Below are 26927 nucleotides of genomic sequence, written 5' to 3'. Positions count from 1 at the left end.
TTATTTATCAATACCAGGTGGAGTCAGTATGGCTGGGAGTGAAGAACAGACACTGTAATCTGTTAGCTTTGATTTAAATCCTGGCTCTCTGCTTATTAAAATATCTCTGAGCTATAAAATAAGAGACAATAGTATTAGTGTTTTGAGAATTAAATAGGGCAATGTGAAAAGTCTAGAAGAGTCGCTGGCCCAGATAAAGAGCTGACTCCATGGTAGCTATTACTGTTAACAAAAATAAATGTTTTAACACCAGAAATTGCAATACTTAAAACAAACATTTGGTGCAGTCACCGAATGACTTCAAACAGTCTTGTTTCTCATTTATTTGCTGTGACATTGCTCTCTCTTATTCAAAGACCGGTAGCCTGATTTTCTGTTGAACATATCTCACTCTGGCGTCTTGTGAAGACCAGGAGATGTTCCAGACAAGCTGCAATTTCACTTTTTATGAGTCTAAAGGAAATGAGGCTACATGTAAGCAGAACCAAGAAACAATCAATTTTTTAAAAAGGAGCTGTCTAAAGGAAAGGTAATAAAACAAGAAGGGCAGGGGCAACAGAATTTGGAATTGAGATACTGGCATGAGGAAGCAGAGAGGAAGACCTTTCCGTACACTGTGGTTTGAATGCTGAAGCCTACCAACTGCGACAGTGCCTGGCAATGCCACCTTCCCAACCCCGACCAGAGGAGATGCCCTCAGCAACTGGGGAGGAAGTGGGACATAATGTGACAGTCTTCTGCCCTGCGGCTTTAACCCAGCTTCACTTATTGGGTGACCTTGAGTGACTTCATCATCCTGTAAATTTCCCCCAGGTTCTCATAGTACCATGTAGAAATGGTTAATGAAGACACATTGGATATAAATTAATCAGATCAGGGCTCACAAACATACAGTAGCTTTTAGCATTTTGAAGCATTACATTTTGTGCTTTGGGGATGGCTTGCATTTTCAGATTTGCATAGTTCCAGCATCTCTGATCTTCACATTTGGCTACTGAAGGCCTGAGTACATAATTCCAGGTTTCAGCACAACTGCTGGCCCTATGTTAGAAGCCAGACGGAAATGAGTTTACTTACCACTCAATTTGCTCATCAATTATATTTAAATAGGTACCTTTAAAGTTTCACAGAAATGGCTCTGCTAGCTTAAACTATAATTTACTCAAGGGTTCTGGTTAGTTGCTATTTTCAAAGAGCACTTGTCAAGAACTAAATTTTGATCTCCTTCCTAGCTAATCAAAGTTGTAAAGCTAGGGCTGGAGCGATGGCTCAGTGGTTAAGAGCACCCCAGAGGTCCTGAGTTCACTTCCCAGCCACCACACGGTGGCTTACAACCATCTATAATGTGATAAGATGCCCTCTTCTTGCCTGCAGGTGTATATGCAGCCAAGAGCACTGCATACATAATAAATAAATAAATAAATAAATAAATAAATAAATAAATAAATGGTTGTAAAGCTGTAAGTGGTATTTGAAAAGATCACAGGAGTAAACACTGCTTCCCTTATAATATACGTATTCAGCTAACACCCTCTGGTCTACCCTCTGCCACCTTCTAGAGGTCTTTTAAGGTCCTTTAGGAAGTCTCGAGTAAATTGGGTCCCCACATCTAATAACACAAACACCATCATCTCCAGCATCACCACAGATAAGTATGTAAATCGTCATGAAAATTTACACCTAGCAGAGTCCTTTGTGCACAACTCTGAGAGACAAATGGTATTTCCAGTAATAGTTTATTGATTTCCAAATGCACAGGGGCGCCAAGTCCAAACATCCTGGGATAGCAGTAAATCTCTCTTACAAAATAATTTACAGTATGAAAATGATATACTGAAACATTAACTTAGATATGTGATTCCCTTGAAAGATTGAGTGTTCCCTTGTTTAGTGTAAAAGGAGGAAGAGGGGGAGATGACCAAGGAGGGAATGTGACTGTGCACATGAAAACAGGCCAAAGACAATGGATTCATTGGTTCTACCCACTCAAGCGCCGTGGCTTGTCACTGTAAAAAGACTGGTCCGGTTTAACTTCCATAAAGTATAAGTCAGTGGTCCCCTCAAAGCCATACCAAGGCCAGCATGGACTCTGGCTGTTTGTCCACCAGTGCATCTCCAAGTGTCTTCATTAATTTTCACTTTCCTACTCTGGCCTTTGTTCTGGTGTTCTCTCAGCCTCACATGGTAATGTGAGACCAAGCAATCCTAATGATCTCCTGTTTATCTGGGAAATACTTGGCTCCTATGACTCTTGGAATTCCATAGTGTGGGGACCTCAGAAACACTGCTGGGTGAAGGCAGAGTCAATGAGATCTATAATCTCCCTTTTCTCTTAGGGCAGGGCTGGACTTGATTTATAATGCTTCAAACAATCAAAAAAAATTTAAAAAATCTAGATGTGCTCAGCACACAGTCAACATGCAACCAATTCACTGAAAAGTGTGTACTGCACAGCTCTTACATGACAGTAGAATGTCAGGAATCAGCAGGGCATTTTCTCTGTGGGGAGAGAGGATTTCTTAGACCTCTGACCACTACAAGGTTATAAGTCCTGTAGCTGCACACTTGGGTCCAAACAGAGTAACCAAAATGATCCAAGTCACCAAAATGTTGACAAGGCATCTAAATTTCCCGTGTCATTACACATGGTGGAAGATGGCTGGGGTGTCATCTTGGCTCAGTGATTTAATAGTTGACACCAACCAAAAAGGAGTTATTCTGGAAAGCCAGCACCCACACTCCAATGATCTGTTTACACTTGCATAGGACTAGAAAAAAACCTTTATGGTGGTATACAAGATCACGAGGGGCTGTTTTGAGTTTCACTTAACTCTTAGAAAATTAAGTGGTATATGGTGTGTGTGTGTGTGTGTGTGTACAAATCTCTCTCTCTCTCTCTCTCTCTCTCTCTCTCTCTCTCTCTCTCTCTCACACACACACACACACACACACACACACCCCACACAGAGACAGAGAGACAGAGACACACACATACAGAGACAGAGACAGAGAGACAGTCCAAAGTCAGTGATTCAAATTGGCACTTTCTCACAGAGTGTAAATGCGGTAGCTGGGTTTCCTAAAACATGAAGATTTGCTTTTCTATAGCAATGAAGCAGGAAAATTTAAGTAAAATTAGAAGACTACTATTACTTTCATTATGTCTGAAAACTTTATACTCTGGAAGGCCAAACACACCCTTTTTTTTTCTTTTGTGTGGTTTCACCAAAAAGAAAAGGATCCCCCAGCTCCCAGAAGGAAACTCAAGTTAATAATGAATACTTAACAACATCTACTAAAGTAGAGGAATAAGGCCATCTTGATGTCTGTGAGAGAAAATTCATAATGTGAATGGGCATACTGCACTGGGGAACTGAAAGCCTCTTCTTCTCTCTCAGTCTGTAGGTGATCATGGTTGGGGCAGAGGGCTGACTGGAGAGCAGGAGAGCAGTGTTCAAAATGGTTCTGGTGTTTCCTAGCAAGTACAGACCAGCACATCTACAGAGGGCTTGGTTCACAGCCTATTATAAGGTTACTTCCTCTTTCTGGCTGTCAGAGCTGAGAAGTCAAGCACTTGTTGGAACTGCCCTGGATATAGTGGTATCAAACCAATGAAAAGTCCTTCTAAGCAGTCAAAAACTAAACATTCAGAAGGCAGCCAGGACTTGCTATGAGTACCAACTTATTTTGGAGACATCCATCACCTGTATCGCTTGATTTCTCCCTATGGATTTGGGTAGACCCTGCTGTGCACAGTCAGTCAAAACACATACAGCTCTGACACTTTTAACTCACATTGACCTGGCAGGCAAGACGCTTCATCACCATGGGGCACAAGGCCAAGCAGCAGCCTAGCTTTGAGGACGAAGCTGGTACCACTATAGAAAGCATCCTAGTTCTTGCACTGATAAATGCTGCTATTAGGAACTTAGGGATCTGGGCAGGAGCTGCTGTGCTGTGTTTAAAGCTTTCCTGGTTAAAGCTTTATCAGGTGCTGAAGACAACAGGAGCCTATAAAGCAAATCAGAAACTCTTTCTAAGCAAAGGGAAATGCTTTCCTTGAGGACTCCAGACAGATGATAATTTATATAGAGACAGGTTGGCAAATATTTTTATATTTCTGTTTATAACCACTGTATAAATGTTTTGATTCCCCAAATACTGATTTAAAGTAATAGCATAATTAGGTGTGGAAAGCCAATATAAGGTCAACATGTAAAGACCAAACAATGATTATTGGGAAAGATAACACAAGCTTCCAAATTCTGAAATCTTTTCAATCTTCTGATTGATATTCTTTCTAGAGTGGTTTTTGGTCATTCTTTTGGGATATTTTTAGAACAGGATGTCACTGGAGGTTAACTCAAGGTATATTAAAGCACCAAAATTGTCTAAGCCATCTACTAGCCTCCAGCTTGGGAAAAGTTTATCTTTTAATTTTAAACTCCTCTCTGCCCCCAAATCCTTCTATGTGTAGTAGCTAGGGTAATCCTAATCTAGAGCATATAGGCATGGCAGTTCTCTGGCCTCAAAGGAATAAAGCACTTTATAGCATGCACAGGGTTGAACGATGATATAAATAGGACTCCTACAGTAAGCACATGTTGTTTCTGCCTGAGAACTATCCTGTACATGTGTGCATACACACATATTAGCTGCCCCTAAAGCTTTGTGATAAGTACACAGGTCATAGGCAGGCAAGCAGGCAGGCAGGCAGGTAAAGGGGGGATTTTCCCCAGGGCAGACTCCTTAGATCTGCCTCAGAGACACTGAAGTCTAGACCTTGGTCAACAGCAACCCCAAGGCTGCTTGGATACAGTTCATACAGAATCTCAAAGTGAACATGGAAACAGCACACAAGCAGAGATGAGGGAATACATTGCCTACTTGCAAATAAGAGTTACCTTCCAGGTCTCCTATTTTATTTCAACAGTTAAAGTGTATGAGCATTCTCTTCTATAACGTATGTTTGCTTTCTTAAAAAATAAGGTTAACCCCTGACTTCAAATCATTTGGTAAGAAAAACTGATGTCTCAAGATGATGTGGTTGGTGCTTGTGAGCTTGTGGTTGTATATCCCCTAGCACACAACTGCCTCCATGACCCCAAAAAGTATGGTTGTAAGAAACTGATCTTGGAGTGGGAGAAGGCCAGGAAATCCAGCTCAGGGCATGCCTGCTCAAGATACGTAAGAGGGGGAGAACAGGGTTGTGGAAGGTGAACCGAAGGCCTGCTGCATTGGGAGGAGTCCAACTATGGTAAACAGAGGGAATGTTTGTTGGTAGCCAGTGAGCAGCAAGGATTCTCCTCATAGTGCACTGAAGCCACCTCAGGCTAACCTGGGAGCAGAACTGGTAAGTTTTACAGTGACAATCCCTACCTGGCAATATACACGCCAGCCTTTCATGTTGTGACAAGTCCATTCATCTACACAGCTGGCCCAGGAATTCAGGTTTTATCAGATGCTTTAGTGACTGTTTTGGAAAATTTGGGCAATCTGAATTCTGAAACACTGATTTCAACTTTTAATCAGACTTCTTTGTCCTCCTCCCAAGCACCCTCCCCACTCCTTAAGATCATTTCCTTTCCACCTCTTCAATCACTTTTCCCATTTCCACAGCACTGAATTATGAATCTGAAGTCCTAAATAACTTCACATGCTAAAAATATCTTCTTTCCAGCTCTGGACTCTCTCTCCAGCCCGATTTTCACCCACTTGCCCTAATGCCTTTCACAAAGGGCTACAAGAGACTGCCTAATGAGTCAGTTTGGCCCCATTTGGCCACATTTGCTGTAAGCTTCAGCACAAACAAAGTGGACTTTTTGTTTGCAGGTAAGAAAAAAACTGATTTCAAGATATTCTAGAACCTTCCTAAGGAAGTGATACTGTTGACTTGCCCAATATTCCAGGAACTGGATTTCCTGAGTAAGTTCAAAGCAGCCATTGCAGGGGGGTGTCTGAAGAGCCCTCCAAGTTGATCCAAGGGGCTCTTCCTGTGACCTACCACAGGAGAACAAGAAGCACACAGCCAGTATGCATACAACTCCCTGTCCCTTGGAGACGTGTTTGCCTGCTGTGGATCTTGGGACATATCCAGTGGAAGAAGTTTGTTGCCGGGCAGCTTTCACAGATATCAGAAGCCATTACATACACACTGTCACATACACACAGGGAAGGGGTGTTTTCCACGGGGAATGGTGAGTCTTCATGTGTCCTCTTCTTCACTGGCACCGCTACAAAGGAAGAGGAGAAACAGGTGAGTTCAGACATCACAGGAAGGGAGGCAACACAGCATACAGGCTAACAGTCTCATGCTGCTCCTAACTATCACGACTGAGCAGTAGGGACACAGGAAAGTGTCTTCGTTTCTTTGATTTCTGATTTCTAAATTTAATTCAATGATCATGAAAATTAAAAAAAAACCTTACTATCTTGGGTTGTGAGAGGATCAAATAAGAACACATGTAATATACACAGTGCCCACTATATAATGGGCAAGTAAAGGAGCAGAGAGTTCATCAGACTTAGAATTTTAAACTGGTGATAGAAATCAGGAGTTATTTCCTGTGGGTGTTAAGCCACCAATTATTAGGCCAGAAAAACAAGAGGAAGCAATCAATGGCACTCTGCAGTGGGCAGAGCCAAGGTTTCCTCCATGCTGCAGAGTCAGGCTCCAGCAAGGTACATGACCCAGTGATCATCCTCTGTGGACCGTTCTTCCTTCTTTGCCCTTAACACATCCCCCTTTCTCCTGAAGTATATAAGGGTAGCATCAATACTATTTTACCAATGACTACACATCTAGAAGTTGTATAGTGAATATAGAGGGAATACTCAAAAGTGACTTCTAAAAACAACAGAAAGAAAGAAAGGGAGGAACAGACAGGGTTGAGAAGAATAGCCTCAGCCACTACTGATGTAACCAGAAGATTCCAGGTGTCAAGTGTTTCAGTGTCAAAACCCAAGTGTACAGTCCCAAAGGCATGGCTACTACTTCAGATGCTCACCACTAAAGCACCACTGGTCTGGACCAGACCATCACAGAAGACAGGGGCAAGGAGAAGGCAGGGTCAGGGGAAAAAGACAGCAGGGATGAGCACACTTATAGAAGGGCAAAAAACAGCAAACCTGCCTAGGCACTCCTCATCCATCTCTACAGGTCATAGATTCAAACACGAACATGAGCCAACTGGATCTCCTGCTTACTTAACCTGAATGCAGAAATACTCAGAACTTGGTGTTGTCTACACAATCTTTTTTATCACTCCTCATTCCAATCCCAGAAAATTACTATTTTCTACACTGCCCAGATGAAGAGAGTAAAGCTTTCTGCGATGTAGGAACTTAGGGCCATCAAGATCAAGGTTTAATTTGGCTGGAAGTCTAAAATCTCAAGCTGGGAGGGACAAAAAAGGTTTGCAGTATATTAGTTCCCAGCTATGACCTAGGAAAGTTCTCAAAAAGGATTATCTTTGTCTACATAAATCTATGTTTTTTGTTTCCATCTGCAGAAACCATTAAGTGAAAGTATTCTAGAGGTGGGCTTCTAGTACTTCCAAGGTGGAAATACGTAAGATGCAGGGCTACAGATTCCAGCATACACTCTAGAATCCAGAAGAGCCAATTCAGTAATAAGACAGATCCAGAATTCTGCCCTATTTCTATTCTTTTTCCTGTTGGTTGTGCAGTCATGGGATAAAGGGTACATGTAGGCAGAGCTGGCCAGAGAACTGCCATTAGAGCAGTATTTGGTGGCATCTGTCCCAAAGGAAACAAAGGGTCTTTTATAAAAAGCTTTTAGCCACAATCAAAGCACAGATAGAATTGGTACCAAATTCTCCCCCTCAGTATTATGTTCAGAGCAAGCTCTTTTTGTTTCCCTGTCAGTCTTACTTCTAAAATAAGGGGACTGATGGTGACTGTGCTCTTTCCTTAAGCTTCAGTTCACTTTTTTGCATTCTTGAGATAAAGGGTTCATGAACCCACTGAAGTTGTATTCGGTTTCGTCTGTGTGTCCCTTTGTCTCAAAAAGGCCACGATTTTCATTATAGTTTTGAGAGGTCAACAATACCAACCCCAAACTGAGAATATCAAATTATACACAATTTCTTTTCCAGTTTTCAGGTCCTTTACTATAAATCTTGAAGTAGATTAGGGAAAAGGTCAGAGGTATGAAGTGACAAAATTTATTCTCATTAACCTAAGAGAGATCTGTTCCTGTCCCTTCCCTGAAAAAGAATAGCTCATAGTTTAAAGCATGAGACCTTGTAGCTCTGACATATTTATTGATTTCCCCAACTGCTAAATATTTATTGACTGTGTCCTGTGTATTAGGCTGAATGGGCACAGTAGTCACCCATACAGATGTCACAGCTTAGGTGTGATATGGGCTGGGGAGATTATCTTGCTTTTTTTTTTTTAAGAAACAAGGGAGCATATTGTTTTAGTAATAACCTGTTAATTGTGATAATAAAAAGAGTAAAGGTCTATTCTGATGGGTTACCCCTAACTATTAGTGAGAGGCTTTATCTTCTCTCCTCTCCATTCTTCTTTTACTTGTTACACAAGCCAGTGCATGTTCACACACTCTTATCTGAAATGCCCTAAAGTCTCTATCTTCTTCAAGTGAAGCAGCATAGCCGTTCTAATCATGCACCCATCTCCTTCCACGGAAACACCCATCTGCCACACAGATCTACAACTGGACTGGGGATGCAGGTTACAGAGACCTTTTTGGTGTCCATTTAAGGGATGTATTAACTTCTAATGGACAAGGGCAGGGGCAGCTTAAATTCTTGGGTGAATCTCAGTTTCCTCATTGTAGTGCTATATAGCTAACAGTGCTATAATGAAAACTATAAACTTTATGCAATATACATGATAAAAGGACCCTTTAAAAATTGCTTCCTCCTAACTTTCCCTTGACATCTTTTGTTTGGTATCTGAAACTATTATATTATAATTTCCTTCAGATAATGAAGTTTTTAAGAAAAAATGTGTGTGTGTGTGTGTGTGTGTGTGTGTGTGTGTGTGTGTGTGTGTGTGTGTTCCTATGTGACCATTTGGAGGCCCGGGGTTGCTGTTGGATGTCTACCTCTATTACTTTCCACTTTATTTTGGAGACAGTCTTACACTAAACTTGAAGGTTGCCATTTGAACTAGAATAAATGTCAGGAAGCCCGTGGCATCTGTCTGTCACCACTCTTTCTCAAGTTCTCAGGTGACAGACATGCACTGCCACACACAGTTTTTTATGTGAGCTTCAAGTTTAGGTCCCCATGCATTTGCAGCAAGCACTTCATGCATCAAATCATCTCCCTAGCCCTTATCTTTTTATTGAATGAGAACTCAAACCTAAGGAAATAGAGGGATTGGACAGGAAGTCTCATGGTTCTGACCATCCTAAGGAGGTTTCCAGGAGAATTTTTCCCGTCAATGCTGAAAACAGCCAGTCACTGAGGGCTGTGGGTTAGTCAAGGTAACATGCTTATCAATGTTTCATTAAGATTTAAACTCAAAAGAATGTTAAACTCACAAAGTACCAGTATGTTTATTTGAACAGGATAAAAATAAAATGGGATCTAACAGTGTGATTTGGCTAGATAAGTAAGGCATAAGAAACGGATCTATGAATTAGACTATATAGTGGATTTTGTCTTTAAATTTAGTAAGTCTGTGGTGCCAGTTTTGACAAAAAACATACAAAACATGTATGACATTAGCACTCACATCCTTACTAATTATCTAAACTTGACCCAAACCTTCAGGAATTAACTTAAAGGTGGACAAGGGGGCCACAACATTTTAGTTAAAGGAAGCAGAAGCACCTAAATTCTGAATGGGATGGTGGTGTGAGATTTAGCACTTCGCTGGCTAGGGACAGAATGGGGCCAAGGAGTACCAGCTAGTATAATAAATGCTGTGTCCTCTTCCCAGACCTACATATACCGAGCTAGCCTTTCTTTCTTGCTGTTGCATCTATTAATGTAAACTAGGAGAGGTATACAAGGCCCAGCATACTCAACCCTAACCCTGCTGACAGAGGGGATAGGATGCAAAAGCTCCTAAGCCTTGGCAGTTTTTAAAGATTTAATCCACAAAGACAGGTGGCTCAGCATTGCAGCTTCTGTCCTCAAGAGTTGAAAGGGTGTAAGAGGAAGAAATAAATGAAGTGGCAGGAACTCTTGAGTTAACAAACTTAGGAGTTTCTTTTCTTATACATGTAATATACTTAATCTGATTTGGCATTACTTGTGTTTGATGAGTTCATGGCTATTTATTAATTAACCATCTCTCTAAAAGTATTATTCAATTCAAGAGAATAGAAAGATTAAGAGGTACTGCACTGAGGAGGAAGGCTAGATGGGGCAGACTCTCTGATCTAGGAGCTTTCCTCCATGAGACCCCCTCACCTATCCCCACAGCTGGGCAGAAGGGGAATGAGCTGCTGTGCTCGTGGGAACTTACTAGTCTTCATCTGTGGAACTAGTTAGGTATAGATGTAACAATGCAAAATGTTCCCTGTTGTCCTGGTTCCCAGGGGAAGAGAATGACAAGACTGGAATTCCAGTCCAGGTTCTGCTATGTGATTCTGGCACACATTTTCCCACTGGAGAATGAGGGCTAGCCTGAACGATAGTTGTAATTTAGGAAAAACGGCGAAGCAGATAAAGGCTAAACTCGTTTCCAAATTAATCACATGTTGAGCTAATTAACTGGCTCTTATCTGTAGGGGTTCTCTATTTGAGTGCGCCCCTCTTCTACCTTCTAGGTCATCCTGAAGGCTGGCCAAGTTCTATTTCTTTCTGAGCTGGGCCCAGAGCACCTAGAGCAGACTAAAGCATAAACTCTGGTCTGAACAAAAACTTCATAGCTCCTAGTTCCCCTATTGTTCTTTAAAAAGTAAAGCTCTGCCTCACTTACCTTCCTTCTTAAGCCATGGGAAAGATAAGAAAAGGGGCCTTTCTTTCCTTAGACTGCATCATGATTTACATTTTAAGTTTTTAAGTCTGCTTTCCTTTGATAACTGCCATGATTTACAAAGGCCCAAATTAATGGCTCACAAGCAATTTATATTCATGGCTTTTTTTCCTTTCTTTATTATATATACAATGGTCTGTCTGCATGTGTGTCTGCCCACCAGAAGAGGGTACCTGATCTCATTTATAGATGGTTGTGAGGCATTGTGTGGTTGCTGGGAATTGCACTCAGGACCTCTGGAAGAGCAGACAGTGCTCTTCACCTCTGAGCTATCTCTCCAGCCCTGTATTCATAGCTTTTCTAAGCCCAACAATGACTTTTAGTATTGGTATCTCCATTCTACAGATCAGAACTGAAATGCTTGAGATGGAGAGATGGCTCAGTAGTTAAGAGCACCAGGTGCTCCTCCAGGACTTAGATTCAATCCCCAACATCCACATGATGGTTCAGGGTGGAATTCCAGCTCCAAAGGATCCAATATCCCCTTCTAGCCTCTGCCATTAGCAGAGATGCATGTAGTACACAGAAATAAATGCAGGCAAAACATACATACACATAAAACAAAAGTCACTAAATCTCTCTAAAAAAAAAAAAACCAAGAATTGAGATGTTATTATAGACTCTGGTAGGTATCATCTCCATTTTGCTAAAGAGAAAATTGTTCAAGGTTTATAGCTTGTAAATGGTAGACCTATGTGAAACAATCAGCTTCCAGAGACCACACCAAATTCAGCAAAGAAGTAAGTTTTCAGTCTTTTAACTCTTGTTTCCAGCCCTATAATAAGTAGCAGTGACTTAAGATTTTTGAGTTTTTTAAACACCTGAAAAAATGGGACAGTAATGCCCAACATCAAGTTTTATAGTGGAATGAGTAATGTGCATTGCTTTGTTTGTTTGTTTGTTTGTTTGGTTAGTTTTTGGTTTTTTTCAAGACAGAGTTTCTCTGTGTAGCCTTGGCTCCTGGACTCGTTTTGTAGACCAGGCTGGCCTTGAACTCACATCAACCTGCCTGCCTCTGCCTCCCAAATGCTGGGATTAAAGGCCTGTGCTACCACACCTGGTTGTATATTGCTTTTTAAAGATTTTTTTAAAAAGGAAGGAAGGAAGGGCAGAAGGAAAAAAGAAAAGAAAAGAAAAGGTAGCCAGGTAAGAAGCTCTATGGGGGTCCAGGAGAGATGGCTCAGTGGTTAAGAGCACTGACTGCTCTTCCAGAGGTCCTGAGTTTATTTCCCAACAACCACATGGTGGCTCACAACCATCTATAATGTGATCTGATGAATACTGTATACATAATAAATAAATCTTAAAAAAAAAAAAAGAAGCTCTATGGAAGAAGAAACCGAGGATTAGGTGGTGCTCCTCACCCTCACAAGTGTGTGCACAGTCCTGCTTCTCTGGAAGTCTAGAGCCATTGTCCTGCTATAGGGAAGTAAATAAATGGTAAGAAAAGGCAGGCTCTTTAGACCAACAATACCACATCTACTTTACAACTGAATCTTTTGTTGCTGCCAGATTAAGAACTTCTAGCCTTTAAAAAAAGTAGCCTATAGGATATCTTTTACTTTCTATACTAAATGGGCACTGCTTCTATGAAAACCAGGGATAATCCTCATTAACACACTAAAATATATTTGCATCTATCTTTTCTATGCATATATAAAATACATACCTATCTTTCATTAAAATTGGCTTGTACGATTGACTCTGACATGAATTCTGGTGCCCCATATTTGACCACCTCCCCTTGGTGGATGAGACTTGACAGCCTATGACCATATAGTGGGGGAGGAGGTCCCCCTCAGTCATAGACCTAGGGGAGGGGAATAGGGTGAAAGAGGGATACAGGAGATGGGATAACAATTGAGTTGTAATCTGAATAAATTAATTAAATAAAAATAAAAATTTATACTCAATTGGTCATAAATATTTTTCCTCATAAAAATGATTCATGGTTGTATATATTTAAAATATTGGATATTTAAAGGACTTCTACCTTTTCACTTATTTCCTATATCTCTATACATCAATGTGGATGAATCATCCTTAAATAATTTACAAAGAAAAATAGCAGAAGGGAAACTCCTGGGTCAAAAGGCATATTTGTACATTTGAAATAGACTTAAAATTTTAGGAAGATTTTAGATTAACAGAAATTATGCTTGCTTTCTCTATCATCAACAAGAGATGATTTGTATCTTGTTGTCACTTTCTGCTTTGGGAAATCATATTTAGTGATTCCTTGGGCTCCTGGTGATTGCCATGGCTACTCCTGATGTTCTAGTGCTGTTTGGATATTTTGTCAGATGTCATTCAGTTGGGATGTGTTGAATGTTGTGCTCATGATTACAGGGTTTTGGAAGGAAGACTACAGAGTTAACGTGCTATGAGCATCACATACTATCAAAGGATCAAGTCACTATAACTTCACACTGTAAAGGCTCATCTTGACCATTGGTTTCAATAGTGCTTGTCAAAAATTTCCAGTGTAAATACTCTGTTTGGAAGAAAGTACCCATGAGTAGCCCAAACTGCAAGTGCGAAGCCATACTCCATCTCTCCTAGAAGAATATTTACATAAACCATCTGACATATTTTTGAATGTAAGAGTTGTTTCTTCTTCCTTTCACTCACCCACTCATGAGCGTAGACTCCTGCTGTTGATTCTATACTTGGGATTATAATTTAAAAGTATATTATTGTTCAGTTGTTCTGTTTTGGCCTTTGGACTGCTTTTAGTTAGTTAATAGCTTCCCATGACATTTCCTCACCAATGTGAACTTTTTGGTTTGCCTTTCAGCTCTTCCTCACTTTATGCTATTACAAGATCTCCCAGGTTTGTCTTATGTATTTCCCAGTTCTTAGAATCAGCTATTTCTCCAACAAGCCAAGGATATGTGTTTCTAAAGGCTCTTGATACAATATTGTTAAAATGTGGGGCACAAATCATTGTGTGTTGACTTATAATCACTACTCACACAGGGATCAGAATGCCCATTTTTCCTACAACCCTGCCACAAACAGGAAGGATGGTTTAAAAGTGTATACAGGAAACTGAAGTAGTGCCGAAGTAGTGTGTATGTGTGTGTGTGTGTGTGTGTGTGTGTGTGTGTGTGTGTGTGTGTACACACATGTCTGTAAGAGGCACAGTTTTTCTTTTCTCTGCTATTATGGTGGCTCTTTGCAACTTTCCTTTCTTCCCCAAATAACTTCTGGATCTCACTCCACGCCTGATCTGCTGTGGTGAGAATTGAGAGGAACCTTTCCATACCCTCTATTAGGGCCCATGCAGCTCAAGGGGGCAGTAAATGAGAAACACAAAACAGCCCAAAGGATTGTCTTCAGGAAATCACCGGACCCAGTTTTCTCATCTTCACTTGGCATATGAATAATGAAAACCAAATCTCAAGCAGTTTCCTTAAAACAAACAAACAAACAAACAACAACTCGCTTAGATTTAAGATTTAATGAAACTTGGGGCTTCAAAATTTCTGTTGCCCAACCTGCTAGATCTTGCAAGTTACCGAGGGAGAAAGGGAAAGGACCAATGAATAAATGTTCTTGACACTAACCTCATCTCTATATGAAAAGTAGTATATGGGTGTGTGTGTGTGTGTGTGTGTGTGTGTGTGCGCGCGCGCGCGCGTGCGCGGGCTGACATATATTTCAATAGCTTTGAGTCTCATGATGACTGAGGGATAAGGTCTGAAATCAGTAGACGATTATAAGTTTGAAGAACTATAACTCTTAAAAAAAACTAGTGCTACTTCTCCTGTGGCTATGAATTATGAATTTTGATTTGGAGTTAAACATATTTGATTTTGAGTCACAGCTCTACCATTTAGTAGTACGGGGTTTTAAGTTCTATGGTTTTACTTAAAAATGGGGGACAAATTAGTAACTAGGACTTTAAAGAGTTGCTAAACAAAAATAAATGAGATTATTATATGTTTATATATTCTCTCTAGAGAATATATCAATATAGATGAAGTATACACATGCACATACCCACACACACACACGCATGTGTACTCATGTGCACACACATGTGCGTGTGCTCACATATGTGCATACGTGTGCGTGAGTGAACATGGTATATAATATTTGTCATTCATTAGGTACCTGATATACTTGAGTTATGAATGAATACATTAATAATCAAAATAGCCACATAAAGTACAAATGTTCTGAGAAACCTTTCTAGCAGACTGTGGGTCACTTGTTGGTCCTAGAGCCAGTGCCCAGGCACCTCATGTCAACAGTTGGTCTCTACAGGTAAGCAGAGGGACTGTTTTCTTTTCTGATTGTCACTGGAATAATGAAGTATATATAACCATTCCAATACGAAGTGTGGACCAAAATACTGTATCATAAACAATGATTGCTCTTAAAGAAAAAAAACAGCCTTGCTGGTAAAGGGCAAGTCTGGTTAATGGGCTGGCAAAACTGTTATCATTAAGGGCTAGCTTAGTTAACTTTTTATTGCTGTGATAAATAACATGACCAAGAAGAAAGAGTTTTGGTGCTTACAATTTTGGCAGGTGAAGTCCATGACCATCATGGTGAGGAACATGGCAGCAGGCAGACAGGCAGGAATGGTACTGAAGCGGCATCTGAGAACTTCTATCTTGAGAGCTAACTGGGAATCACTTGGACTTTTGAGACTTCAACTCTCAGTGGCACAACTTCCCCAACAAGGTCACACACCCCTTCCCAAACAGCTCCACCAACTGGGGCCCATGTATTCAAATAAACGAGTCCCCTATGGGGGCTATTCTCATTCCAACCAGCACAAGGACACAGCAGAAGTAAGCTTATGTCTAAAACCAATTTATGTCAAAAATCATATCTCCATGAAGAAAAGTTCTCATCTTGTTTTCCTATTACACAGTGACACGTTTGGAATCTTCCAGTGCTCTGCAACCTAGCTGTGAGCTGTTCTCAAGAGACTCAAGTTGCAAGACTTTGAATTACTCACCCCTTGCCTTAATGACCCATGGCAAGAGAGAGGTGAGAATGTCATTAAGTCTTCCAGGCCTTGAGGGTGAAAGAATGTTTAAGTCATCGCTTCCCTCCTCATTCAGATGAAATGTCAGCTGAAGCTTGGATCTGGTTGTAGGAGAGCTGCATGGGATGTGCTTGTGATCAGTAGTAGAACACACACTGATCTTTAAGATCCCATTCTAACACACATAAGCAGTAAGAGGCCTCTTTTAATAAAAGTTTCCACATTGGTTAAAAGAGGACAAACACAGGTACGTTATAAGCACTCATTATAGGAATATTGTGATTATTTGTTAGGTACTGAGGCAATCTCTTTACCAACATTTTTACACTCAGTTTCACAGTAACTGTGTAGCCGCACTGACACTCCATTTTACAGATAAAGAAAATGAAGAACAAAATAAGAAAGTGTAATTTCAAGGTCGTAGAGCTAGGCAGAACTGTACCTACAATCAAGGCCTGTCCCTTGTTTTTAACCCTGGGTAGGAAACTCAAGGATGGCTAAACAATCTATTAGGCGGCTTGTGAAGTCAACCTCTTGGCATCTACCCAATTATAACGCTCTGGCAGACTCAAAACCTCACTGTGCCTAAATTGCTAGACAACTTCCTCATGTTATGGAGAATCACCACTAGCCTTGTCAAAAGGGGTGGGAGGGCAGCTAAATTCCTGCGCCCTTTGGCTTTTACAACTACAGCATGTCTTAACCTTCCTGTTATAACCTCAGTTTCCAGCAAACAGTCATGCAGAAGACCTACTACCAAGACACACGAGGAGCAGAATCACTCAGGGCACTTAGAACAGAGTCCCTCTAGGTCAGTTTCAGATCTGCTGTCCAGAGTAAGAAGCAGCAGCCTTGCCTTTTTATTCAGTCCCACAGAAGTACTGTTAAGCTTTTGGCTCATTTTCTTTCTTCCTCTCTGGAAAATGGAACTTAATTTAAGTTCCCATAGTGTGCCCTGGTCTACTTCAGAGACCCAGAGAAAGCAGTCCTTGCTTTGAAGAGAGTCCTGCTTTGTCTTTGCAGCCTCCAGAGACTTAAGGCTTAACTTGGCTTAACTACAATGTCACTGACAGTCTCTGACATTTGAGCTTCTTGGAGAATGTCCTCACACACCCAGTGCTCAGGAACATGCTTGGCACTTAGGACACATTCTCCTGGTAGCATGCTCCTCATCTGACTGTTGAGGTGAAGGGTGAAGATGGACCTTCAAGGCAGAAACTACATTCAACAGAAAACAAGACCTTTTCCTAGTCTGTCTATTTGGAAAAATGTTTTTCCTTTTTAAAATTATTTAACTAATTTATTCAGATTACAACTCAATTGTTATCCCATCACTTGTATTCTCCCATTCCTCCCTCCTTCCTGCTTTCAGCCTACTCCCCTCCCCTAGGTCTATGACCAAGGGGGACCTCCTTCCCCACTATATGGTCATAGGCTATCAAATCTCATCTTGGTAGCCTGCTTATTCTTTGAGTGCCATCAGGACTCCTCACCAAGGGGAGGTGATCAAATATGGGGCACCAGAGTTCATGTCAGAGTCAGTTATTTGGAAAACTCTTAAGGAAGGCAGTATAAGATGCTAGCATTACCTACAGAGCAGTATGTATGACCAGGATTCCTGGCCAGGTTCGTCACCTGAACTATGTGCCTTTGACAAAGCTATTTAACTTTACCATTCATTCTTTTAGTGATCTGTGGAAAAAGGAGCCATCAAATCATTCACTCAGTGAAAATATTTATTGAACATTTGCAATATATTACTTTAACAGGTGCTACCTATAACACTGAGAATGACTGACAAGGCTTTGGGGTTTTGTGGGGCATAATTTTCAATGAGGAGACAATAAGCAAACTAATGTGACTGAGTAGAAAGTACTATGAAGAAAGTAAAGATGATAGGATAAAAGTGATGGATACTGTGTCAGGAAAGTGAGAACATGAGGATACCCCTTAAAACTGAGTAAATAGTAAATTAATAACAGAGTGTTGAACATACTGTCTAATAATTAGTACTCAGACACTTTCAATTTGTTTGTTTTGTTTTCTTTTGGGGGACAGGGTTTTTCTGAGTAGCCTTGGCTGTCCTGGACTCTCTTTGTAGACCAGACTGGCCTCGAACTCACAGAGATCCACCTGCCTCTGCCTCTTGAATGCTGGGATTAAAGGCATGTGCCACCACCACCTGGCTTCAATTTTTAAAAATAACTTCTATACTTGTCTTTTTAATCTCACAGTAGCTGAATCCCTTCTACGTGCAAGTGATGGAATACAGTTAAGGACTTCACAGTGTATAAGAATGTAGGTAGTCCACACAGTCTGAGAAAACGAAGTGGTGACTCTCACATAATAAGAAATGGCTTTATCGCTTATCACTGACAGATGGATTAGTACTTTCTAGGAAGACAATGGGGTCAGGAGGAAGGCGTGCCAGGTGGAGGGAACAGCTTGAATAAACTCTGGAAAATGTGAAACAGCTTAGCATGATCAGAGGGCTGTGAAAAGTCCAGAATAGCTAGAAATAAAGCATGGGAGAGTGGGCTGGAAGTGACTCATAAGCACAGCCAGTGCTTCTTTTCATGGGTCATGCCTGAAATGTCTCTTAAGATGGGGGATGGAGACAGGAAAGAACAGAACACAAGAAGGGTGTCAGAGCTCCATATGGCGTCTACCACACTGCCAGCACTTCAAAATGTGAACAAGAGCAATGTTTAAAATATTCTGTGCAACGTTCTCCCAAGACAGCACAAACAGATGTTTCAAGAAAAAAAGAAAAACAAATACCCAGTGTTAACTCAATATAAACTCTGTGTGGCGGAAGTAGGCTGCTGGAATGTGATTATACTATCAGTGCTGGTCCGGGACTCAGTGTGAAAGAGTGTCAAGAGCTAATGTACTAATGCTGGGGTTCTGGAGTGAAGGACACTTGCTTCTAAGCAGAGCCTGGGGTCCCCTTTTTTGCCAGTGCCAAATTAACTTGTCCTAAGACTCATGTCATTGACAGTAAGAAAACTCTCTTAATGGAAGAAGGAGAAGCTCTGGGGAAACGTAATTGTCTTTTACTAGTAAGCCATAGCATCTGTGTAGCATCTTCCTTGGGATTTGAAGCAGGTGTTTATAAAAGACAACAGAGGGTCCCGTTCTACTGCCTGGTCCCTATTCACCTATCCCCACTCTTGCACTCGATATGTTTATTATAAATTTCTCTAGGAAATAGAGAAAAAAATTATGAAAGCTCTTACCTGTACCCTACTCCAATATCCAAGAAGCTAAGGAGACAGACAGCAGGCATGGACTCAGTAAGATCTGCCCCTATCATGAGGCAGTTCCTAAAGTAATCTGAAAAGATGATGACTGTAATATTTACTTTCAGCAATCTTACTAGAGGCTCTTTCTGGATTGTACTTCAGTGTTATCAAATGAGAGACAGCACTAGTCTGGTAATTACTAGAAGACCCTCAAAACCATGACAACACCAAACAGGGGAGAGGGAGGAGTGGACAGAGAGACACACAAACACATAGGGAACTCAACACAGTAGTCTTCTATCTACTGCATGTCACCTAGTTTAAACTAAACAAAGCCAATTGCTCTGAACTCAACGTGCCCTGTGTACTGGAAGAAATAACAGACACTGAACATGAGAGCCGGTGAGGAGCATCTAAGACCTTTATTATTTTCAATAGGTCCACAGAGGCCAAAAAGTCCCTATAAAAGTTGTTCTTCAACAGGTGGTGTTCTTCAACAGGTGCATGCCTTTAATATCAGCACTTGGAGGCAGAGGCATGCCAGACTGCTCTATAGAGTGAGGACTGTTCGACAGAACATCCAGGGATGAACAGAGAAATCCTGTCTCGAAAAACAAAACAAAACAAAACAAAAATAAAAACAAAAAAGGAAAAGAAAAAAAGTTGATCTTCATTCTGAAGTCCTATAATTGGAAATTTTCTTCTGCTTGAGTTAAAAGTTTGCTGTGGGACAACCATGACCCAGTGAGCACAGATGAGTTCCTGGATGAGCCAGTTTAACCACTGAGATGGCGAGATGAAGGTCGCTAGTGAGACTTGACTGGGGATAAAAAGACTGTCCAGCTTTAAGAAGACTAGTATATGTGAACAGGTTGCTAGAAACAGGTAAGCAAGGATTATTAAAGACACGTTTGCTCTCCTCTCAAGTTTTCCTAAAGGCAATTTTCCTATGACAATGAAATGAGATAATTTTATCACTTCAGGATCCAGTTGGATTTATTTATGTTTATTTCAACATAATTCTAGTGCTGTGGTATTTATTTATGATACTTACAAAGCAGCCACTCTCTGCTGGCCCAACTATAAGATAAGGCCTTGCCAGACAGAACAGTATAAATACCCATGAGAACACCAGGGGGCAATGCCCTGAGGAAAGCCTAAGCACCTGCAAAGGCTGCCCAAATTCAGTCATCTGTCAACAATCTGGATGACAGGCTTCCCTGCTTTCAAAACTTTCAATCATTTTTTCAGACTCGAGATCCAGTAAACATGTCCAAGAGGAATGAATATGTAAAGTCAACTCTTTTACTTAGTAACTCCTCTGCAAAACTGACTGCCCTTGGCCTCTGTTTCTTGCTTGTGGTTAGTGAGTCCTAGAATCTTTATGAATATAGCATAGGAAACACTGATAAATGGTCAATGTTTCCATGAAATGGCATGAGGACAATGCCTACAGTGACTTCCACTATATACTGCTCTGTTCCCTTCTCCCTTACAGGATTAGAAGAGTCTCAAGTACATTCTGAACCCCAATCTGACTTGTTTAATACAGAACAATGCATTACAGACACTCTCTATACCAGCATGAGAAGTAAACATAAAATACATAGATCACTTTGTTTTTTCAACCACTCAGTACTTGAAACAGTCCCAGGCACTCTTCACTCAGGCCAGGATAAGTGTGGAGGAACAGTTAACAACAAGTATTTCATGTATCACTTCAAGGAGAAGAGAATTCTTTTGGGGTTGGTTTTACATTTAAGATCATTTGCTGTGAGACAATAAAGACATTCCTTTATTAAACTATTTTAAGGGCTTTTAGACAAATAAATATAACTAGGGAAGGTGGTAACTCTCACAGTTTAAATGAAGCCCATGGAAGGGTGTTTTTGTTCTTCATTTGGAGAGAGGGCTATTTCTCCACAAATTGATTCTCCAGGTATCTCTCTAGAGTACTCAAGGCCCTGGTGGGCCTAACCCACTGGCAGTGAGTGACAATCATTTGTCCTCTGAAGAGGATGGGTAGGCCATGCTATGGAAAATTAAATGCAGTAGTCCAGCAATGGAGACTGGGAACCACTGGTCTATGTGAAAAGCAGTATGACTGACCCCTCCCATGCCAAACTTACGGTTTCAATTGGCATGGATGGCTATGCTTTACAGAGGTAAAGATAAAGGCTCAGGGAAGTAAACGTGGCCACAACTAGAGCCAACATTTGGCCAATTAAAAAACCCATGTTTTTCAAGAAACAGAAAGTCGAAGCTGACCGTGGATTTTTGTCAGGCCTGCATCATTCAGATCTCATTAATTAAGAGAAGGTTGGCACTGTGCAAAGTATGGTAGCTTCTATGTACCTGATCAAAAGAAATTTCAATCTATCAGTCTCAAACTATAAATGCAATCTCTCTGGTGATCTGTCTTTTATCTTTTGGTTATCAATTACCAAAGAAAAGAGCTGAGAACTGCAATAAATACAGCAAACTCGAGGAGGTAATTTTTCTTTCTGAATTCTAGTGTTCCCACCAAAAAATAAGTCATGTATAACCTATGTAATAGAGTAGGTATGAGCCTAAATAAGAAACTGCACAGGGTAATACTTTTTTTTAAACAAACAATTATTAATGTTAACTACTGTTTTCTTTTAGATTAATAGTTTTTAGAAGCTCATAGGTTTGTATCAGCTTGTTCTCATTTACTAAGTAGTAGTATTTATAGTTGGAAAAATAAAAAGAGCTGGTCATGGTGGTGCATGCCTGTAATCCCAGCACTTGGGGAGGTAGAGGCAGATGGATCTCTTTGAGTTTGAGGCCAGCCTGTTCTACAAAGTGAGTCCAAGACAGCCAAGGCTACACAGAGAAATCTTGTTTCAACAACCCCTGTTGTGGTAAATTTGTAAGTAGGGCCCAGTGTTTATTATTAGTGCTATAATTATTATTACAGTGATATTTTCTCATCTGCTATCAATCAATAAAACATAAACACCTGTTATATTTGAAAATAGCCTTGCTCCATCTGGGGCAAGATAGATATTAATCCCCTAAACTACCTCACATATTGGGGCAGTTATCCCATACCCTGCCTCAATTCCATGCCATCTGCTTCTAATAATTTCTATTGTGTTACCACCCATCCATAATCCCAAACACTTGCTAATCCTCTCCACGTGGGCCAAATCCTCCAGCCATGTGCTTCTTCCTCCACCTAACCCATGGCACCAGCTCCTTCTTTCTCTCTTCCTCCTCCAGTCTCTCCCTCTCTTCCAGTCTCTCTACCAAAAGCCAGAGAACTTTAGCTATGCTTATCCCATTTGCCCTGCCCAGTTGTCAGCTTTTTATTGGTCAAAAAGAAGTAAGTTTTTAGGCAAGGTTACATAGCAATCTTGGGGCACAGAGACAGCAAGTAGTAATTGGCATCAAAGTACATCAGACCAACTTCCAACAACCCCTTCCCCCACAAAAGACCAACCTCCCCACCCCACCCCACCCCCAAAGAAAGGAGAAAAACCCTCAATAATGAATAGGACATAGGACAGAGTTCAAGAAATAGGGTCAAATTTCTCTCTCATATGGTTTGATATAGTTCAGTCACTTTAGAGCTTAAGTATAGCTTTGATAGAACATTATGATAGGCAGATTTGGGCACAGGGGTCCCGCTCAAACTAAGGCACCAGCCAAGGACAATACAGGCGGTAAACCTTAAACCCCTACCCAGATCTAGCCAATGGACCGAACACTCTCCACAGTAGAGTGGAGAGTGGGATATTACTTTCTCACATACTCTGGTGCCTCACCTTTGACCATGTCCCCTGGAGGGGGAGACCTGATGGCACTCAGAGGAAGGACAGCAGGTTACCAAGAGGAGACTTGATACCCTATGAACATATAGAGGGGGAGGTAATCCCCCTCAGGAACAGTCATAGGGGAGGGGAGTAAGGGGAAAATGGGAGGGAGGGAAGAATGGGAGGATACAAGGGAGGGGATAACCATTGAGATGTAACAAGAATAAATTAATAATTAAAAAAAAAGTATAGCTTTGAAGAAACTAGAAACTGTACAATATGTGTAGATGGTCAGGAACATTGAACATTTAGAAGACTAAAGACCTGTAGGATGAATTGATGCAAAAGGTTTTGCTCTAGTTTACAGTCCCCAAAGGAAGATTAGCTAGAAATGCTGCTAACAGGGGCAACACCACAGTCGCAGGGTTCATGCTGGTTTTCAGGCTTGCTTGACAGTTTATTTGAGCAGAGAGCCGTGAAATGAGGGAGAAGCAGGCTCCTATCAAAGTATCCCGGCTCTTACCTACAACAGCTGAGGTCTGAGTCTAATAGAAGCACACAGGCCACAAGTTCCCTTCCTAGGAGTTTCAGTCTTCCTGCAATTCTGATGTAAACTAGGTCTGGTGGTAAACTGCTCTTGCCTCCTTTGTTCTGTCCACAAAAACCTGAAGCAAGCGCTGCAGGAGGCAGCTTCCCTCTGCACCTTCATCTCCAAGTCCCTTCCAAAAAGGCTTTGTAGGCTGAAAAAAAGACTAATCCTGTCTACAGCAAAAATAAAATGTACTTCAAATCACTGCCCCTGAGGAAATGCTGAGCAGTGTGGCCGAAGGCCGAGACCCACAGATCTCAAATGTTTCTGCTGTCGTGCTGTTTCTTCTTACAGCTAGTTATCAGGCACCTATTATTTGAACCCACATTTGGGGATCAGAAGTACAATTCTGAGTTATTTATTTGCATTTTAACTAATCCCTTAAAATTAGGCATTTGATTCTACCAAATTTTGTATAAAATAACAAACTTTTAGCACAGGACAAGTATTAGTAGCTTTCTAGCACGAAGGGACAGAAAATGACTTCTTTAAAGCTACTGCTTGGGTTTCATCTAGGCTTGGGTTTCTGGGCAGGCACAGGGAAGCTAGTTCTTCTAGTGACTGACAAAAGAGTCAGGTGATACATTGCGGAAATATTAAATCTTGAGAGAACCAGAGAGGGAAAGCACCTCCTACGCAACATTAACAGAGGCACCAGAAGTTCCATAATGAAGTTTTTGATAGATTTCTGGTGAGATTTACTATCAAATAAAGATACAGAAAACATTTTTAACTTTCCGTAAGCTGATTTCTAGAAAAAGTCTTTTTCTCCACACCCCTCCCTTTTTTGGACAACAGCATGTATTTTTGGAGGCAAACAGACATTTTCTGAACCTTAACACATGTCTTTAGTATATATACATGAACACATTCTAAGTTTAGTTTACAATCACTACACTGACTTGCATTTACCTTGTAAGTCAGTAATCTGGGGGCATTCCTAGAGACTTACAAGATTTAGCTGGTATAATACAAATATGGATTATTTCTTGGGATACTGTTACATTCTGTGAATTACAAGTCTTCTTACCCTTTAATTTCTACAACTTATGAAGGAAGACTCATAATACTGATTCTTACAACTTTTTTCCAGGCGTTCTTTACCTGCTAAGCCTGAGAAACAGTGTGTCTGATAAACTGTGTATGTATATATGCATCTCATACAATGCATCCCCTATAGGCAGGCTGAGTGTCCATAGCATCATGTGTAGATACACTGTGCAAACAAGGGAGGTAATTTCTTGGATAATAGAAAACTATATTCCCCTTCCACAAAGAAATCAAGAGTTTTATAGTCCAAACTCATCCTTTACAATATACTCCCACTTTTATCATAAAGAACAGTTCATGCTATTACTTCCAATCCCACTATATCCTGCTTCCAAGTGAGTTTCTGTGCCACTATTCACCATCAACACCGAAGGTTATGTCAATACTTGGCTGATAGAGAAGCAGACAGCAGATAGCAGATAGCTGGCTGTGCACATAAGGGTAAGATCTTAGAGGACTCTCTTTTCCCTTCCTTAAAAAATCTGAGAACATTTTGTGCTATCCAGAAGCCCAAACACACATTCACAAAGAAATCTGCTTACATAGGTTTGCTAACATGACATCAAATAATCTTCAATGTGTCCTTCCAGGAAAGACCTAGACTCTCATTTCAGGCACACAATTCATTCTGACCAAACCATTCTATCTGCTACATGAATGCAAGAACATATGCACACACACAGGGCATCCCTCATTTCCTCTGGTGTAATGGGAGCCTGGGCAATGCTTTAAGCATTCATTTTGTACAATAAATTAGATTGGAGCATCAAAAACACCAGTGACATCTGCATGAAAACAAAATGTAGTTATTAGAGTTGGTGTTATTACAACGAAAGGAAATGTATTCATAATGGCAGAACATTTAAAATAATGTGTTGCTGGATTCTGTGTTCATAAAAACAATAATGAAGAAACAGGATAGGTTACATAAATTAAAAGGAGTAACAGGGGCATATAGTGCTTCAAGGGCTCTGGGCAATGTCAGCAACACAGCACATTCCTCGATACATAGGGACAAAGTTTTGATGATCAAAGGCAGAAGAAGTTAGAAGAGCATTAGCTTGCCACTGACAAAGTCTAAATTCTGTCTCTGCTCCATCCAGTTTTGTGATACTGGACAAATCACACTAATACTTGTCTATATCTCTGCTACTCAGATACATCTATAAAATAAGAAGAGCCGAATCCCCTCCCACTAGCCCCAGGAAAGGAGGGAAAGACAGAATAGAAATAAACTGGTTAGCATCCAGTGCATAGTAGGCATGAGTATAATCAATGGCATCACTAAATAAGTGTGTGACACTGTGGTTTCAGCATCACCTACTTCTCACTTTCCAACACACAAGCTTATTATGAGCAGCAAATGAGGTATGTTGGTCAGATATTACATACTAGCCAATGTGGTAGTTGTTTCCAGCTCATTCTACTAAAGAATACATGCATACAAATCCTACACTTCAGATAGCATTAGTTGTACAATCTTGCTTATGTGTTGGGTGGTGGGGTTAAGAAGTATCCTCTTGGGAAAGTGTTTACTTCCATGGTTAACAGAGACATGGGCCTTTCATCATGCTTGAGCATGGATTCAGTAACTCAAGCTGCATGCAGACCCTTTTTAGTCATAAGAAGAGAATCCTACGGTCTGCTGATGGCTCCACGAGCCAATCCTGCCTGAGTTTGATCCAGGAGCCACATGATGGAAAGAACCAACTTTTGCAAGCTACCCCTCTCTCTTCCCTCCCTCCCCCTTCCGTCTCCCCCCCCCTCTCTCTCTCCCTCTCCCTCTCTCAGACACACACACTTCAAAAGGGGAGGAGGGAATCTCACAGACCCAAGGCAATCTTTTACATCATGAACCACTGAACCAAAGTCAGAATTCAGTTTCTTTTGTATGTATTCTGTGAAGCAAACTATTTCCTTAAACTCCTGACACCAGAGTTTTCTATGGCTCAAAGCTGAACACAATTCTAACTGATATAATGCAAAAGTACTAAGGAGAACCAAGAGGCCTGATTGGCCAACATTTTCCTTCCCTTGGATCCAGATCACTATCTTACATAATATTCTTCTTGCATGTACACATGTGCTGAGGCCAGAGGTAAGTCTCAGGTTTTATTCTTCAGGCATCATCCACTTTCCTGTTTATCTTTTTGAGACAGGATCTCTCACTGATCTGGAGGTCAAAGGCTAGACTGGATGGTCTGTGAGCCCCAAGGAATCTTCAAGTCTCTACTTCCTCAGAGCTGGGGTTTAAAATGCACCTGACATTTCCACATGGG

The 26927-nt window shown here is 40.9% G+C and overlaps 1 protein-coding gene across 1 annotated transcript in view; it reads right to left on the bottom strand.

Annotated features, from left to right (window-relative positions):
- Window positions 1-1719: 1719 nt before the first annotated feature.
- TRIM44 (tripartite motif containing 44) overlaps window positions 1720-26927 on the bottom strand; it is a 99491-nt gene continuing 74283 nt past the window's right edge. The window contains exon 5 of the mRNA XM_084774993.1: window positions 1720-6233. Coding sequence (XP_084631119.1) covers window positions 6206-6233 — 28 coding nt within the window. The 3' untranslated portion in view covers window positions 1720-6205. The remainder of the gene's footprint in view (window positions 6234-26927) is intronic.

The sequence above is a fragment of the Acomys minous genome (assembly GCF_964271855.1).
Source record: "Acomys minous genome assembly, chromosome: 3".
NCBI lineage: Eukaryota > Metazoa > Chordata > Mammalia > Rodentia > Muridae > Acomys > Acomys minous.
Note: the sequence above shows the minus strand (reverse complement) of the source record. Positions and strands in the feature narration are given on the sequence as shown.